At 39.9% G+C, this 19,415-nt stretch overlaps 1 protein-coding gene across 1 annotated transcript in view; it reads left to right on the top strand.

The window, feature by feature from the left end:
- The window catches only part of abcd3a (ATP-binding cassette, sub-family D (ALD), member 3a), a 90,339-nt gene that overhangs the window by 6,880 nt on the left and 64,044 nt on the right, over positions 1 to 19,415 (top strand). The window contains exons 2-3 of the mRNA XM_048601541.1: positions 3,395 to 3,428; positions 3,536 to 3,634. Coding sequence (XP_048457498.1) covers positions 3,395 to 3,428; positions 3,536 to 3,634 — 133 coding nt within the window. The remainder of the gene's footprint in view (positions 1 to 3,394; positions 3,429 to 3,535; positions 3,635 to 19,415) is intronic.

Below are 19,415 nucleotides of genomic sequence, written 5' to 3'. Positions count from 1 at the left end.
CATTGCCTGGGAGAGTGATGGAGGTGAATTCCATGTGAGGTTTCAAAAGAGAGCTGGATATATTTTTGAAAGTGATAAATTTAGAAGGCTGCAGAGATAAGGCCGGAGAATGGGACTAGCTGGGTAACTCTTTTGGGAGCCAGTACAGACCCAATGGGTCAAATACCTCCGTTTATCCTGTAAAATTCAATGATTCTGTCATCCAATTTGCCTTTCCTATTACCTCTTAAACTTGTGTAATAGTAGGTTATATTGACTTCTATTTAGTTCACAGTATTTTAGGTGAAAGAATGTACGTTTTGAGAATTGGTAGAGTCATAGAATCATTCAGTACAGAAGAGGTCTTTCGAATCTGTACCACCAAAAATATACTACCACCTATACTATTCCACTTTTCTGCACTAACCCCACATATCCTTGAGTATTTAAACAAAATAATTTCGAAAAGCAAAGAACCATGAACTTTATGAAGTCAAAATATAAGTGAAGAGAAAGGAAGTACTACAAAAAATGTAAATGTCTGCAGGAAATTTTAAATGCTACAAGACCGCGGCGGCCAAAATCTAACTGAGAAGGAGAGACCAAGAGATTAAACAATAAAGATGGCATTTTTTTCTTTTATCACAATGCAGGGGCCTCATTGATATTAAAAACCTTTCACATATTCATTTCTTGGCAGCTGTTTAAATTTAAGATGCAATGCATTTTGGATTTTGCAATGTTATTTTGCCATTTGCACAGGTGAAGGAATATTAGCGGGGTAAGAAAGTTATATTTTCATGGCTTCGCAGGAAAAAAAAAGCCTGATTTGAATCTCCTTGCTAATTCTAGATATAAAAGATACTACAAGTTTCAACAGTATGAATCATGATGAATCTCAAATCATAATAATGTTTATTGCAACTTCATTAAGATGATCCCTGTTTCTAACCTGAAGGGACATGGTAGGTCTGAGTCCCACAGAAGTGATATCAACGGTGGTGGGATGTGGGCATGCTCAACAAAAGTCCATTGGTCTGTTCTCAAAGGTTTCTTCTGAATCCATCAAATATAGCTTTTTGGTAGTGTGGGCATTGAAAATTGAGTGAATAAGTGAGATGAAGCCATATGAAAAGTTGGTGGGACATTCACCCTATAATGAATGAAAATGGTGAGATCAGGAGTGAAGAAGGAACTCATTAGACAGAGATATGAATTTTAAGGCAAAAATTCCAGAGCGGAGACTGTGAAACAAGATTGTGGACAAAACTGACAATTCAGACAGCAGATGATAGTAACCTTATTGAGATGTGGCAAATAAGAATTGAGCACAATTGTGATGACTGTTGACGCACAGTGATGCTAGTTGTAGGGGTGCCTAAGTATCATGGTTTAGGGAATCAAAAGATGTGGAATACAGTCTAATGGCAGACAGAAAAGAAGTGAATGATTAGAATATGGAACACACCAGAAATGACCCTGAAACAAGGAATGCCATTTGCTGTTCCAGCAGCTGATTGAGACCTAACAAAATGTTGGGTGGGCAGAGAGAACCCAGATGCAGTAACTCTTTATGATGTTGTGGAAGATTCATCAGTAATTTAATCAATATTTTGCATTCAACATGCATCCTTTTATTTGTCAACTTGCTTGCTGTTTTAATTTAGTTACATTTTTCCACCACACCTGCATGCACATCTGCAATATACACTATTCTTCAGATATTTAACCCCTAGGTTCTCCAAGACTTGTTGGTGCAGCTGTTTGTATGAATACTGTGTCCCGAATTGGTTTCTTTAAGTTGCACTGACTCTAAGTTTATTTGTTTAAATTCATGTTTAATAAAGACCCCAACTCAGTTTTTTTAACATTAAGATTATTGTAGAATCTTCTGTTCTGAGCATCCATGGAAACTTGGGGCAGGGGTTGGTTGTAAAAATTGTTCTGTTTTACCATTTAATGATTTTTGCCTAACTCATTACCTATACATTATAATGACTAGCTCAGGGTTCTGACAGTTATTTTTCCATTTGAATAAAACCTCTCAGTCTTCTATTTTTGCTACAAAAACAGAAATTGCTGAAAAAAGAACTCAGCAGGTCAGGCAGCAGAATTAATGTTTTGGACCCTGTGGCCGGTCTTCAGAACCCCCGAAGAAAGATCACTGAATTCGAAACGTTAACTCTGCTTGCTCTCCACAGATGCTGCCAGATGTTTTTTTCTTCTGATGTCCAGCACCCACACTTCTTTGTGTTTTTCTCTCAAAATTTGCCTTTTTTTAAATAAAGCGCTTGTATGTTTATAGCTTATCTAAATCTCAGGTTTTTGGTTAAAAAAAAATAGCTCTGTAGGTAATCATAAAGAATTGAATAGCTGGGTGGAAGTGTGAAGTTTAATATGAAAGGGAAATGGTATGAAGTAGAAATGGAAAGGGATAACAGATGGGCGAGAAATGGGAGATTAAAGAGCCAGAAGTGTGAAAAAAGGGAGAGTTGAAGTTGGAAAAGAGAGCATAGTGGAAATCAAGTGCAGAAGGAATAGAAAACAAGTATGAAGTTATGGATGTGAGGGGGGTCAAGAAGCTTATGGAAGCTGATGTGGAAGTAGTAAAATAAGTAGCAAGTGCTGGTATGATGGATAAGAAAAAGAGAAGCAAGGTTAGAAGTGAGGGACTTAGAAGGAAAACAGAGGAGGTGGTGGTGTTTGTAATAAAATGGTAGGGAGAAGCTTGATAGACAGGCAGAGGAAGGCAATGCAATGTTAGGAGTTCAGAACCTGTGGTAAGTGGGTTGGATGGAGTTGGAATGCCTCATCTGGCATTGCTTTCACCTGCTATGGAGTGTGTTTATTAATGAGATGAATGATGATTAAAAGGAAAAGAATAATAAAAATGAAGGTGCCATGTTGCAGAGTATGAGTACAGTAAGGGGCTGAGTACTCAGCCTTGTGGGGCACTGGTGTTGAGGATTATTGTGGAGAAGGTGTTGTCACCTATCCTTACTGATCGCAGTCTGTTGGTCAGGAATTCGAGGATCCAGTTGCAAAGAGGGGAGCAGAGTCCTACGTCTCGGAGTTTGGAGATGAATCTTTTTGGAATTATTCTGTTGAAGGTGGAGCTAAAGTCAACAAATAGGTTTCAGACAAAGGCGTCCTTGTTATCCAGAAGAAGTATTTGAATGGACGCATGATTGGGTGGGGAAAGGATGGATGCAGGCCATGTGCAGATGGGTGGGATTGGTTTGGAATGGCATCATGGTTGGCGCAAAGGGTCTGTTCCTGTGCTGCGCTGTTCCATTTTCTATAGTGTTAAAATTGGAAGAAGATAAATCTGCCCTTTATTTGGCATACATGATTTATTCAGAAATCTTATGAACTTTACTTTGTAATATCTTAAATGTTAATCTTTTGATTACAGTAAGAATGATGGAAAGCTTTCTCTTCAGAATGAGGTGGGTAAATCATGAAAATATATTGCAATTTTAGTTGTTCATTTAAATGACTTCTTTTGCTTCATATGGTTTTTCAGGAACAGAAAGCTCTACCCTCTGTTTTTCAGAAAGAAGGAAAAAAAGAAAAAGCAGTTGTGGATAGTGTTTTCTTTGCAAGGATCTGGAGAATTTTGAAGATAATGGTACCTGGAATGTTTTCACAAGAAGTGGGTATTGTATATTTATTCAGGTGAAGATTGATAATTAGTGATTTGTAAAGTTTGCAATCAAACACAAATAAATCTGTATCTAACATTGAGCAGAGCTCAATGGCCTGCTTCCCATGTAACTCTAGTTTTTATATGTCCCTTGCTGATGATAAGGGAACATTAATGGCTCTGATTCAACTTACCTGCTCTGTAAACCAGGAGATCATACAGTTAATGACAGGGAGAAAGATACCATATGATGAGTATGAAAAGTTCCAGATTGTGTCTCATATAATTATAACAGAGGTACCTTTACAAGTCAGCGCCTTTCAGCAGAGTTATGGAAAAGTGCCTTTAACCTGAAACATGACCCTTTCTGTCTCAGCAGATCCTGCTGGATTCAGTGAATATTTCCAGTGTTTTCCATTTCAAATCCCGAGTTTGGATCTAAGCCAATTACAGTTTAGTTCCTGATAATTTATGTCATGATCAAAGTTTTGGCAAAGATCTGTAGCTCAGTTTGTGGGGAGGTTGTTGACTTGCTCGCCAAGCTGGCCCGTTCTTGTTCAGACATTTCGTCTCCATGCTAGGTGACATCATCAGCGGAGCCTCCAATGAAGCGATGTTATTCTATTCCGCTTGGAATTTATACTGTCCGGTCCATTATGGTGGGTAGCGTCATTTCCGATTTTGATCTGTAAGGGTTTGTACATGGTGTCCAATTCTATATGTTTGTTGATTGCGTTACGGGTGGAGACCCATGCCTCTAGGAATTCCCGTGCGTGTCTATGTTTGGCTTGGGCTACTATAGTTACCTTGTCCCAGTTGAACTGATGGCCTTCATTGTTTGAGTTTACCGATATTAAGGAGAGTTCGTCCCGTTTTGCTGCTAGTTGATGTTCATGTATTCTGATGGCTAGTTTCCTTCCTATCTGTCCGATGTAATGTTTGTGGCAGTCGTTGCATGGTATTTTGTAAACCATGTTGGTGCTGCATATTGTGGGAATGGGGTCTTTAATCCTTGTAAGTGTTTGTCATAGAGTGACTGTGGGCTTGTGGGCTACCATGATTCCTAGTGGTCCTAGGAGTCTTGTTGTCAATTCTGATGTGTTCTTGATGTAGGGCAGTGTGGCCAGTGTGTTAGGGTGTACTGTGTCCTCCTGTTGTTGACTGTTTAGTAGACATCTGTGGATGAAGTTGCGAGATTTCCGTTTATAGCGAGAATTTTGTATAGGTGCTCTTCCTCTTTCCTGTCTAGTTCTGGAGTGTTGCAATATGTCCTGTTGCAGTGTCCTAATGCAGCTTTGTTTGTGGACGTTGGAGTTGTTGCTGTGGAAGTTGAGGATTTGATCAGTATAGGTTGCTTTTCTGTATACTGAGGTTTGTAACTCCCTGTTGGCCATATGTTCAACTTTACCATCCAGAAACGGAAGTTGATTGTTGTTTACTTCTTCCGTTGTGAATTTATTCACACAAACTGGCCTACAACAGCGATTGAAACACCTAGTCGATGGATAACCCCATTCCATCCACACAACCCAAGATTTCCTCGACACCCTCAAGAACTTAAAAATCAATGAGATTATGATATCTTTTGATGTCACAGCTTTATTCATATCAGTTGACATCCCACTAGCCAAAGAAACAGTGGCCACGTTACAAGAGGAAGCAGCAATGCCAACCAGCAGCTCCATCAGCAGTGACAACATACTTAAACTATTGGACCTCTGCCTCAGAGATAGTAGGAACTGCCGATGCTGGAGTCTGAGATAACAAGATGTGGAGCTGGAGGAACACAGCAGGCCAGGCAGCATCAGAGGAGCAGGAAGGCTGACGTTTCAGGTCTGGACCCTTCTTCAGAAATGGGGAAGGGGAAGGGCTCTGAAATAAATAGAGAGGGGGGAGACAGTGATAGAAGGTGGATAGTGAAGCAGATAGGTGGGAGAGAAGACAGACAGGTCAGGGAGGCGAGGATGAAGTTAGTAAAGGTTAGTGTAGGTAGGAAGTGGGGGTGGGGGTTGGTCAGTGAGGTGAGAGGAGCAGATAGGTGGGAGAGAACATGGACAGGTCAAGGAGGCGGAGATGGGGGGGTGGTGGTTGGTCTTGGTATGAGGTCGGGGGTGGGGAGATTTTGAAGCTCGTAAAGTCCACATTGAGACCATTGGGTTGTAGGCTTCCAAGGCAGAATATGAGGTGCTGTTCCTCCAGTTTCCGGCTGGCATCGTTGTGACACTGGAGGAGGCCCAGGATGGACATGTTGTCCAGGGAGTGGGAGGGGGAGTTGAAGTGGTTCGCGACTGGGAGGATGTTGTCGTTTGTCACGAACCGAGCGTAGGTGCTCTACAAAGCGGTCCTCGAGCCTCCCCTTGGTCTCCCCGATGTAGAGGAGGCCACATTAGGAACAACGGATACAATAGACCACATTAGCGGATGTGTGGGTGAACATCTGTTTAATGTGGAAGGTTTTTTTTTTGGGGCCTGGGATGAAGGTAATGGGGGGAGGTGTAGCAGCAGGTGTAGCACCTCCTGCGGTTGCGGGGAAAGGTGCCGGGGGTGATGGGGCTAGTGGGGAGTGTGGAGCGGACGAGGGATTCGCGGAGAGAGTGGTCCCCCCAGAAGGCAGATAAGGGTGGGGAGGGAAATATATCCTTCGTAGCGGGGTCAGATTGAAGGTGGCGGAAGTGGCAGAAAATGATGCGTTGAATCCGGAGGTTAGTGGGGTGATACGTGAGGACACGGGGAATTCTGTTTTTGTTTTTATTGCGGGAAACGCAAGAGATGCGATTGAGGGCGTTTTCAACCACTGTTGAGGGGAAACTGCGTTCCTTGAAAAACGAGGACATCTGGGATGTCCGGGAGTGGAACGCCTCATCTTGGGAGCAGATGCGGTGGAGGAATTGGGAATAGGGGATTGCATTCTTGCAGGAAGGTGGGTGAGAGGAGGTGTAGACCTTTGCCTCACCTCACACTTCATCTTTAATGGTCAAATGTACAAGCTGATGGTACACCATTGGTACACCAATGGGGTCACCCATCTCAGGACTCATTGTAGAAGCAGTCATGCAAAGACTAGAACACACTACCCTTCCCTGCATTCAACCTAAACTGTGGATCTGGTACGTAGATGATACATTTGTTATTATTAAACGCAACAAATTAGAAGAGACCCACCACCTCATCAACGATGTATTTGCAGGGATTAAATTCACAAGGGAAGAAGAAAACAACAATCAACTTCCATTTCTGATGTTAAAGTTGAGCGTATGACCAACGGGAAGTTCCAAACCTCAGTATACAGAAAAGCAAACCATGCTGATCAAATCCTCAACTTCCACAGCAACCTCCCCAATGTCCACAAACAAAGTTGCATTAGGACACAATTTAAACGGGCCAGGACACACTGCAACACTCCGGAACGCAGGAAACAGGAAGAGCACCTATACAAAATTTTTGCTATAAATGAATATCCCCACAACTTCATCCACAGATGCCTACTAAACAGACAACAAGAGGAGGACGCAGTATGCCCTAACACACTGGCCACACTGCCCTACATCAAGAATACATCAGAATTGACAACAAGACCCCGAAGACCACTAGGAATCATGGTAGCCCACAAGCCCACAAGCCCACAGTCACTCTATGACAAACACTTACAAGGATTAAAGACCCCATTCCCACAACATGCAGAACCAACATGGTTTACAAAATACCACGCAACGACTGCCACAAACATTACATCAGGCAGACAGGAAGGAAACAAGCCATCAGAATACATGAATATCAACTAGCAGCAAAACGGCACGACAAACTCTCCTTAATATTGGTACACTCAGACAATGAAGGCCATCAATTCAACTGGGACAAGGTAACTATAGTAGCCCAGGCCAAACATAGACACGCACAGGACTTCCTAGAGGCATGGGTCTCCGCCCATAATGCAATCAACAAACATATAGAATTGGATCCAATGTACAAACCCTTACAGATCAAAACCGGAAATTACACTACTCACCATAATGGACTGGATAGTATAAATTCCAAGCAGAGTAGAATAACATCACTTCATTGGAGGCTCCACAGATGATGTCACCTAACGTGGTGACGAAACGTCTGAACGAGAACAAGCCAGCTCGGCGAGCAAGTCAACAATCTTATGTCATGATGTTAATTGAAGCAGCCAACTGAAATTAACTAAATTTGTTTCAAGGATGTCTTGAATTTTTCACTTTTTAAACTTCACCCAGCTTTTTAGAGCTGCTAACCTAGCGAAAAAGTTATCAGGGTACAAGTTCCTCAAATCCTTTATGCGTTTTATAAACTAGTAAAGAATGTTGTTGAAACAATATTGGTTTTAAAAATAAAAGCATGTAATGGGGGCATGGGCAGGAAGTTTGGAGAAATGCTGTTTCTCCATTGAGAGTAGAGCAACATATTGACATATTATGTGAAAGTGGCAAGTCCATGATTCAGTTGCCGATTTGTGATAACATTAAATGCTAATGTAAACATGGGTGTACATTAGCTTGTAAAGGATGGAATAAATCTGTCAAGATCCCTGCTTATGATTGATATCCTGTTGTGAAATACACATATTCACTAAGTGATGTGATGACTAGGCTTGGCTGAGACTCTTCTCTCTTTGCTTGTTCATTGGAGTGCTTATATCTTCAAAGGAACACTTAATCTTTGAAAAAAAAATAATTCTGCCTCAGCCAAGATGTTGCATTTCAACAGGAGGCAATGAATAGAATTTTGTTGGGAATTAAGAGTGGATAATAATTTCTAATTTATTCTTGCTGTATCCTAACTGCTATGCTGTCAGCTGTGTAGATAGACACTTTGGAGTATTGCCCTTTGATCTCTCTTTGTGGTCTGTAAAAGCAATAGAAATAAAGAATTGAATTTGATTTAGTGTTTCACAAGCTTAAGACATCCCAAATTCCTTTGTGAGCAAATAAGTACTTTTTAAAATTTAGTTATTGTTGGAATGTGCAAAACTGGTTGCCAATTTACATAAAAGCTCCCATAAATAGCAATGAGATAATGATCAGATCTGTTTTGTTGATGTTGATTGAAAAATATATTTTGGGCAGGAAGCACAGGAGGACACTCTGATACAGCACTGTGGATCTTTTTTGATCAGTTAGAGTGCAGAAGAGGCCTTGGTTTAATTAGAATTAGGTTTTATTGTCAGGTGTACTCAAGTACAGGGATATAGGAGAACAGTGAAAAATGTACAATATCGCCACTTAAGACACTATCTTAGATACAAGGTACCTAGATACAAAGTCTTGGGTAAAGAGTAGAAAAATAAAGAAACAAGTTAGAAGTTCGACATTGCAGTTCTTGTCAGTATAAAGTCGTAAATGAGAAATAAAGCCAAAAGTTCCAAATTACAGTCTTTCTTCAGCGAAAGGCCTGCAGTCGCTGCACGCTGGCCTTTCCCCATGAGGGTTCGATTCCCCCTACTCTGCTGGGCTTAATCTCTTGATCCCCCTGCCTCCATTGTTGCCATCAATCACCATCCTCTCTTTCCTTTTTAATGCCTCAACTGAAAGGCAGCACCTCTGATTGAGCTGTACTCTTCATATTTGCACTGGAGTGTAAACGATATTATGTGCTAAAGTCTTTGTAACGGGTCTAAATGGATACCTTCTGGCTCAGAAGTGAGAGTGCTACCAAAGAACAATAGTAAATATGTCAGAGTTCTTGGTTAATAGTACAAGCAATCTTTTTTGGCAAGTCGCAAAATAATTACAAATGTGGAACTTGTTTGACTCATTTTTCTCATTGACTCAAATTGAATGTAATGTCTTGCCACTGCAGCATCCACTTAATTCTTAAAATGATTCCAACAGTCTTGCTTTCTCTACTTTATCCAGGAGGACATCCTAAATACTTTACAAAGACTAGTTTTGATAATGTCAGTTTTAGCTTTGTCTTTTATTTATTTGAATAAGTAAGCCATTGTTTTATCTTGTGATTTAATATAATTACCCTTATTTTCTAGATAGAGGAAATGTAATGTATGTAGACTTCAGGAAAGCATTTTGCCAAGATACTGCACAGGACATTAGAAGATTAATGGTTATGGAATTAAGAGGAGAATGTCTAACTCAAATAAAGAAATGTTAGAAAAGAGGAATCAGAATAGGACAGGGTGGGTTTTCAGAGTGGTTGAAAACGGGTGTTAATGGGCCTCTGGTTACAATTCTGCGGTCACTTTTCTTCACTGTTTGTATTATTTGAAATGGGAGTTGAGTTGACATTTGGTGATGAACTCAAAATTGAAAGTATGTTTAACTTATTAGAAGCCTTAGGAAATAGGATATTAATAAGTCAGTGGAATAGGCTAAAAAGTAGCAGAGAAAATATGGGCCATAAATTCTGAGGATTGGCAATCACAAAAGATTGCCATTTCACCACTTTGTTCTTACAAATTAAAAGACCTTTGTATTTCCAACAGGAGATTCCAATCAGGGCTCCTTCTTTCATACTGACAGGTCCCTTGTAGTGTAGAACAATTGGGTGAAGGCAAACAACACCTTTTTTTCGTAATAGCTACTTGCCATATTCTGTAATTTAAAAGTCCAGCATCAACTTCAGTAAGGCATTCAACAAGGTTCCTCATGGTAGATTGGTTGGCAAGGTTAGGTCACATGGAATACAGGGAGAATTAGCCATTTGGATACAGAACTGGCTCGAAGGTAGAGGGTGGTGGTGGGATGTGGCATTTCACACTGGAGGCCTGTGATCAGTGGTGTGCCGCAAGGATAAGTGCTGGGTCCACTGCTTTTCGTCATTTATATAAATGATTTAGATGTGTACATAGGAGGTATGTTTAGTAAGTTTGCAGATGACACTAAAATTGGATGTGCCGAGAGCAGGTGAGACCAACTGAAACTAAAAAGTGCAGAACCTTCTAGAAGTTTATAAAATCATGAGTGGCATGGATAGGGTAAATAGGCAAGGTCTTTTCCCCTAGGTAGGGGAATCCAAAGCTAGAGGGTATAGGTTGAAGATGAGAGGGGAAAGATTTAAAAGGGATCTAAGGGATAACTTTTTCACTCAGAGGGTGGTGCATGTATGGAATGAGCTGCCAGAGGAAGTGGTGGAGGCTGGTACAATTACAACATTTAAAAGGCATCTGGACGCTTATGTGAATAGGAGAGGTTTAGAGGGATATGGGATAAATGCTGGCATATGGGACTAGATTAATTTAAGATATCTGGTCGGCATGGACAAGCTGGACCGAAGAATCTGTTTCCATGCTGTACATCTCTATGACTGTATGACTCCATAACAGCTGCTGTAAAAGTGTAAATACGTAAGGCAACTGTGAGAGGGTAGCTAACTTATTTCACTAGTGGCTTAATTTGAGAATAATCCTGAACAGAGTTCTGATGAATGGAGTTGTCACAGCAACAGTAACCATGAACAATTGATGGAATGTTAAATACCTTTCATTCTTTCTAGCATCAGACATTCCGGTAGAAATTTGATCTAAACCTGGAAGCCCTGCTTTGCTGTTCATTTAATCCTTTGAGAAAGAGTTTAGTTCAGTAATTGTGCTTTTACTAATGGTGCACCAAGATTTCCCATGTCTGTATAATCTGAAATTACAAAAGCAACAGCACTATATTGGAAAAAAAAGTTTCCATTTCTTTGCAGTCGGTATATTAAAAGAAAGTGTGGCAGCTGTACCATCCTGATATGAGCATTTTTTTTCATCCTAGGCATTTGTAAGATAACTTTTAAACTTTACCCATGATTTAGAGTTATCTAAAAAAATTCAGTAGCTGTAATTTACTCAATTGTAACTATAAGTTCTTGAAGAAGCCATTTTTTCAGCTTCAAATGATTTATTTTCCTGAACCAGTAATACAATCAATAGTTCGTCATTGTTTTTCTGTACAGCTATCTTTTTTTTAATTTTAAATTTAAAAATCCTAATTTCCTAGAGCACTCGACCTCCGTTGCAACCAGTAATTTTGGGAAAAAAAATCACCTCTCGTATTCTCATGACAGTTTAAATGGGAAAGCAAGACAACAAGTGCTGAATAAGCTGAGCAAGTCTGGCATCATCTGTGAAAAGAAAAGAATCAAGGGTTATGGGGAAAGGATCGGAAAGTGAATGTGAGGAATGTCGAATCAGCCATGATCTTACTGAATGGTGGAGAAGGCTTGAGAGGCTGAACGGCCTACCTCTGTTACTATTTCGTATTTCTTATGGTTATGGTCCTGTAGAAACGTTTTTAGGCCAGTATGACTCACCAATCTGACCAAGTCAGTTTTATTGTCCATTTAAAATTTGAGTGAGAAAATGGGCTTACCAACACCTTGTTTTTGCTAAGAATGCCCATAAAACTCAGACTGATCATGATATCACACTGATTTGATACCAGAAGTGCCATTTTGGAACTGGAAAATGCCTTCCCTCCTTAAGCCTTGAATGCTGGACACTTAAGCAGCAAGAACAATCACCGCCTGTCTCATTAATACTGCTAACAGGTTAGTTGTTGAATGATTTCTTCCAGTTGCTGCTATAATTCAGCAAGTTTTTATGCAACCTATAGTCATTTCCAGTCACAAAAGTCTGAATCAAGTGCACAAGGAGTTTTACTGACTTCGATTTTTTTTTATATAAACCAGTTGCGTCCAGATGTGTGAATGACTAGGCTTTACCTTAAAGTGTGCATGACCTGGAGAATGAACAGCGGGCATGCGGAAGTGGGCAAGTTCCTGAATGGGAGGAGGAGAATGGTGTGGGTGAAAAGTTGCATGTTTAACACCCATCTGCAGCTTGTAAATCAGAGTTAGATGAAGAGGAAGTGAAATGTGAGAAAGAAGATTAAGTGAAAACATAGCAGTCACTGCAATGGTGTCAGCCTTATGCTGGACGTAATGTCCTCAGTAGATGTTCCAATAAAGACCAACACTATCCCCACCATGGGAATTAGGACAGGTGGGTGAGCGGGTCTCCTCCTCCAGTTCAGGAAAGAAAGATTTGCATTTTTGTAGCATTTTTCATGGTTATTGGGTGCCCTAAAGCATTTTGCAGCAAACTAAATATTTTTTAGTAACTTAGGAAATGTTGCAGGCAACTTACATAGTGCAAGATCCATCAACAGCAAAGCTATAAGTAACTTTATAATCGAAATACGTGATTTGAATGAGACCATAAGATAGGAGCAGCATTAAGCCATTTGGCCCATCGAGTCTGCTCTGCCATTTGATCATGGTTGATATGTTTCTCAACCTCATTCTCCTGCCATCTCTCCTTACCAATGAAGAACCTATCTGTCCCTATCTTAAATACACCCAATGACTTGCCCTCCACAGCCATCAGCAGAAATGACTTCCACAGATTAACTACCCTCAGGCTGAAGAAATTCCTTTTCATCTTAGTTGCAAAGGGCCGGCCCTTCAGCCTCTGAGCCTATACCCTCAGGTCCTATTCTCTTCCATGAGTAGAAACATCTTCTCTATGTCCACTCTATCCAGGCCTCTCAGTATTATGTAAGTTTCAATCAGATCCACCCCACCCCCCCCAACTTTCCTTCCAAACTCCATCGAGTACAAATCAAGGCTTCAGCTGCTGCTCATATGACAAGCCCTTCATTCCAGAGATCATTCTTGTAGACATCCTCTGGAGACCCTGCAAGGCCAGCACATCCTTGCTCAGATATGGGATCCAAAACTGCTCATAATATTCCAAATGTAGTCTGACCAGAGCCTTATACAGCCTCAGTGGTACGTCTTTTCTCTTGAATTCTAGACCTCTTGAAATGAATGCTAACATTGCAGTTAAAATGGTAAATGCAATATGAACCTGCATGTTAACCTGAAGTGAATTCTGAACTAGGACTCCCAGATATCTTTGTTCTTTAAATTTCCAAAGCCTTTCTCCATTTAGGAAATAGTCTGTTTCTTTATTTTTTGTACCAAAGTGTATAACCTCACACCTTCCCACAGTGAACTCCATCTGCCACTTCTTTGTCCATTTGCTTAGCATATCCAAAGAATTGGATGAATGTTGGGCAAGGTAAGAGGGATACCCCCCCTATTCTTTGAATGTAGTACCTTGAGACATTTTGCTTGTACTTGAGAGGACAGACAGTCCTCAATTTAACATCTCAGCTAATAGCTGACAGCTCCAACAAAGCAGAATGCTGCCAGTAATGTACCAAAGTGTCAGCTCCAGTCCTGGAGTGGTACTTGAACCTGCAACTTTGAGGCAAAGATGGTAGCAACTGAACCACGATTGATAGCCCAGCTTTCAGCTCTCTCTACCTCTAGCTGTGTGCTATCGTTCCTTGAAAAAGAGAGTAGGTATGGGAGGCTGCATGTTGTCTAAGACTTGCAGCAGTGCTAAGCATGTGAAGGTGAGGTAAAGTATACAGTCGTTTGGTACAAATCTTTTTGGATTGAGATTTTTGGTAAGTTTGTGATTGGTATATGATGATATCTGAATCTAGTGGTGTAAAAACCGAAAGAACTGCAGATGCTGTAAATCAGAAGCAAAAACAGAAATTGCTGGAAAAGCTCAGCCGGTATAGCAGCATCTGTGAAGAGAAATCAGAGTTGACCTACTGGCATAGTTTGTCATTTGAAGATGCATCCCTGACCTTAAATATTTGACAGAGGTTTCATTTATGTTCCAGCTATCTTTTGAGCATTTGACTGGAGGATATCTTGGCTCTCAGTTAATACAGGATGCCTCTTATTTTCTATCATCTCTCCTGTGGCCTCCATTCAGCATCTGAAAATCTTGCAGCCTGTTGTGTCCTGTATTGTGCATTTTATTGTCATTTCCCAGATCAAAAATCACTTCCTGATTGATTTCTGTGCACCATCCACAACCACAGTGCACCTCCACTTTAAAAGATGCAAGTTAACTGTACACAGTGCATGCTGCTTTAACCAGTTCTGGAAAGTTACAATTTTGGGTGCGTTGTGATGCCTGCAATCAATGAGCAGCATGGCTTGTACTATCCTTAAAGTGGAAAGCAGCGCAAATATGTCATTGCCACATTTTATTGAACAAGCATAGTTTAATTAAACATTGCAATTCCAAACCCCATTTTTCAGAGGTAATTAATTTAGTCCCCTTAGTGTTTTTTGGGCTTTGTTTTTAACTTTAAAAGGTTGATCAGTAGGTAAGTAGAGTCGGAAGTATATAGTTAACTTCTAAAAAAAAATGCAGTTTTGTTTTCAACTTCACTGAACCTGAAGAAAGTAAGCTTGTGAATGGTATGGTAGTTAATCACCTGGACCTGTTGGATTGAATAGCCTGCTTCTATATTGTAAGTGCTGTGGATATTTACTCCATGTGCAGACACCACTTAATGGGCCTGACTGATATGTAGAAAAGTTTTAGGTAGCATTGATATTTATTGTATGCACTCACCTCGTAATGTATACTGTATAATTTTGCTTTGTTGCATTCGATCAATTAAACTGATCACGGGCACTGCAAGGCATAAAGCTAAGCATTCATGCTTTTTCAGACTTTGGAATGTGCAAATTAAAATTTCAGGATGTTGGCATTCCACCTAAATCCCATCAATTTTTGCAACTGCCTTTAATTTTGCACCATACGCCTAATGCAGTAAATAATTTTAATTCTATATTCAATGAATATGAAGCTCATAACCATTGCATACATTCTTGATTCTGAATTTCATTGGATGACAGAAAAATACGCATTAAGTAAGTTCTTTTCCATCTTGTCAATTCTGAAAGCTCCATTTATATTTCAGGTTGATGGGTTGGATGATCAGTATGTCAGTTTTTTTTTTATTACTCAAATATCTTGTCTCAAACATCCTTCCAGACTTAGGCACTGAAAACTAGATATGCATCATGCTGGTTACATTATCTCATACTTTTTTCAAAAAGTCACTAGTGTGATGCATGATCATCTCAGGATCCACTGGGAGTAGGAAAGGTTCTTAAAGATACAAATTGTATTTTTTACTTCAACTGATCCATCCATCAGGAAGATCTTGGAATGTATTGGTGGAAATTGTTTTAAAATTATTTTAGTGATCTCTGTATAACTGTAGTGAGTTACAGGCAAAACTTAATAGGATAGCACCTGAAGTTTGATTCTGCTAATCTGAGTTTAGGTATTGACGACAATTAGACTGTGCTACATGATTGATCTGTGATGTAGCATTGTTTATGCTTTTATCTTACTACAGTAGATTTTTATCCATTTATCTTCAGCAAATTGAATTGTAACAAAGAATTTAACAGTTTCTTTACAGTGACCAAATTGATGTAGCATACCAGTTCCAGATCTTAGCCAGTTGGGGCTATACAAGGCAGAGATAAATTTAATGAATTTTATTAAGAAAATTTAGACCAAGCTGAATTAAAAAGAGCCCAACAAAGAATACCTTGAGTTATTCCTTGTCTTTGTGACTAGTTTGTAAAAGAAATGGTTGATGGAGCAATTTCCAGTGAAAGTACTAATGGGAAACAAGATACAAGCAAATAAGCAAGAGAGCCTTGAGAATAGAAGAGAGATTGAACAATAAGTACCCACAGGATATTTGATGTGTAGAAGATTATTATAAACTCTATAGAAAACAATAACTTCAAAAAGAGATATGAATTTCACAGCAATCAATGGAAAGAATCACAAGATAACATTTCATATTTTAAGACTTAACTCTAAAGACCTAAATAAAAACCGAAAGGACTGTGGATGCTATAAATCAAAGACAAAAATAGAAATTGCTGGAAAAGCTCAGCAGGTCTGGCAGCATCTGTGGAGAGAAATCGGAGTTAATGTTTCAGGCCGAGTGACCCTTCCTCAGAACTGACGGTAGCTAGGAAAATGTCGGTTTATATGCAGAAGATAGGGTGGCGGAAGGGAGAAATGGGAGTAAACAATAGGTGGAGATAGAGCCCAAAAGAAGAGCAGTTAGACAGACAAAGGAGTGGATAATGATCTGGCTAGGAGGTTGAATTACTGTTAATGGGGACTGTTAGTGGCTGAAAAGAACTAAATATAGATTCAAAATATTACTCAATAGGTAACTAATATACCAAATTACAAAAAAAGTACTTCCTATTTAATTAAAACAACTGAAAATACATTATGACCCATTTCTATGTTACACTGTGCTCTCAGCAAGTATGTAGCCTTGTACATTTTGGTTCAAACCCCTTCCAGCTTTTCACCAAGTCAGAAGTAACATGACACCAACGTAAGGTCCATCAAGTTTATTTGAAATCACAAGCTTTCAAAGTGCAGCTCCTTCATCAGGTGAAGTGATACATAGCTTTTCACCAGACTCCCTTCTCCCTGTCACTTAACTTGGTCTTCTGAGTGTCCCTAAGCTAACTTCCTGCAACAAGACTCACTCGGATGGTTGCTTAATTATTAAAACTTTGCAAGCCCCATCTCTTTAAAGTCAGAAAATCCATCTTCCTACTCCTCCTCATCCTGCTTAGTGGATAATGCAAAGCAGCAACTATTTCTGACTTCCACTCTGCATCTCTGAGCCTTTGTCCAGAAAGGCCAGCTGCCCTGTTCTTGTTGTGTCAGGGTGTCAAAACTTATCACTTTATTTTCTGTAGGTTTTGACCTAAACCTCTTTCCCCACGACAACCAAATTACATAGGTATGTCTGCTGATAATATTGCTATGATCATACTATCCACCATTCAGAACATTCTACCTCCTCTTAAAGTATAACTGCCATATAAAGTCGTAATGTTGTCAGAGCAAGTTGCTGATTGAAAGCCAATTTACGTCTTTTAATATTAACTGAATTAATATCTATAGACATATTAATTTTTCACTATTTTGGGGAGATAGAGGGAAAAGTTTTAATGTTTCATAAAGAAGTGGTGAGATTTTTTAAAAAAAGAGGATGGAATAACAATATTGGGAAACTGGATTCAGTAGGCCTGAGACATTTTTTTGCTCCGGATGCAATATTCTTGTGTGATTAAATCACTTTTGCTGTTGGTGATAAGCATGGTTCACAGTCTGCTGGAGGAGCAATGAAAAAAGTCTTAAAGTTCTGTTAGTGTTTCCTAAATATTGGTATTGAAGATAATTAAAGGAAACACAAAATCTGAGGCCATGATTCTTCTGTGAAAATTATAGATTTCTCATATCCTCTCTAATGGCCAAATTTATACTGTTATAGAGTCACAGAGGTGTGCAGCACGGAAACAGGCCCTTTGGCCCAACTCACCCATGCTGACCACATTGCCTAAACTGAAGTAGTCCCATTTGCCTGCATTTGACCCATATCTCCTTAAACCTTTCCTATCAATGTGCCTGGCCAAATGATTTTTAAATATTTTAATTGTACCCGTCTCTATCACTTCCTCTGATAGATCATTCAATACATACACCACCCTCTGTGTGGAAAAAGTTACAACTCAGGTCCGTTTTACATCTTTTCCCCTCTCACCTTAAACCTATGCCCTCTAGTTTCGGACTCACCTACCCTGGGGAAAAAGACATTGGCTATTCACCTTATCTATGCCCCTCAATCAAGTTTGTGAGACACGAATTTCCCACGCACAAAGCAATACTGACTATCCCTAATTAGCCTTTGCCTTTCTAAATGTATGCAGATCCTGTCTGTCAGAATCACCTCCAACAAGTTGCCCACCACTGACATTAGGTGTCCGGTCTGTAATTCCCTGGCTTTTCCTTTCAGCATTTCTTAAATAATGGGACAATATTAACCACCCTCCAATCTTACACATGTCACCTGTGGCTGTCGATAATACAGATATCCCTGCTAGGAGCCTTGCAATTTCTTCCCTAACTTCCCATACTGCCCTCAGATATACTTGATCAGGTCCCAGGAATTTATCTACGTTTATGCATTTTAACGCCTCCAGCACCACCGCTTCTGAAATCACTGTTTATTACCCTGAGCTCTCTAACTTCCATGTCTTTCTCCACAGTAAATACTGACATGAAATATTCGTTCAGGATCTCATCCATCTCATCTGACTCCACGCGTTGATCTTTAATGACCCCTATTCTCTCCCTAGTTACTCTGTTGAACTTAATATTCTTGGAGAATCTCTTTGGATTCTCCTATCTGCAAAAGCTATCTTGTACACTTTTTGCCCTCCTGATTTCTCTCTTAAGTGTACTCCTACACCCGCTATACTCTTCTCAAAAACTTTGGACCCACTACACTTGTCAAGGGATTCACTTGATTCCAGCTGTCTACACCTGACATATGCCTCCTTCTTTTACAGCACCTCCATTTCTCTAGTCTTCCCGTGTTTCCCTACTCCTGCCAGCCTTGTCCTTTACACTAACAGGTACATGCTGTCCCTGACCTCTTATTATCCCACTTTTGAAAGCCTCCCATTTGCCAGATGCCCCTTTACCTGCAAATAGCTGCTCCCAATCAACTTCTAAAAATTCCTGTCTAATGCCATCAAAATTGGCCTTGCCCCAACTTAATACTTTAACTTTTGGACCAGGCCTATCCTTTTCCATAATGATTTTAAAACTAAAAGAATTATGGTCACTGGTCCCAAAAGTTCTCCCCACTAACACCTCAGTCACTAACCCTGCCTTATTTCCCAAGAGGAGGTAGAGTTTTACTCCTTCCCTAGTAGGGCAGTCTACATAATGATTGAGAGTTTTCTTGAACATACGTGACAAATTCCTCCTCAAAGCCCTTAACGCTATTGCAGTCCCAGTCTATTTTGATAGTTAAAATTCCCTACTCTTATTCTTACACCTCTATTATTCTTACACCTCTATTATTCTTACACCTCTATTATTCTTACACCT

Source organism: Rhincodon typus, chromosome 10 (assembly GCF_021869965.1).
Source record: "Rhincodon typus isolate 14 chromosome 10, sRhiTyp1.1, whole genome shotgun sequence".
In the NCBI taxonomy this organism is placed as follows: Eukaryota; Metazoa; Chordata; class Chondrichthyes; order Orectolobiformes; family Rhincodontidae; genus Rhincodon; species Rhincodon typus.
This window is presented reverse-complemented; position numbering and strand designations above follow the sequence as displayed.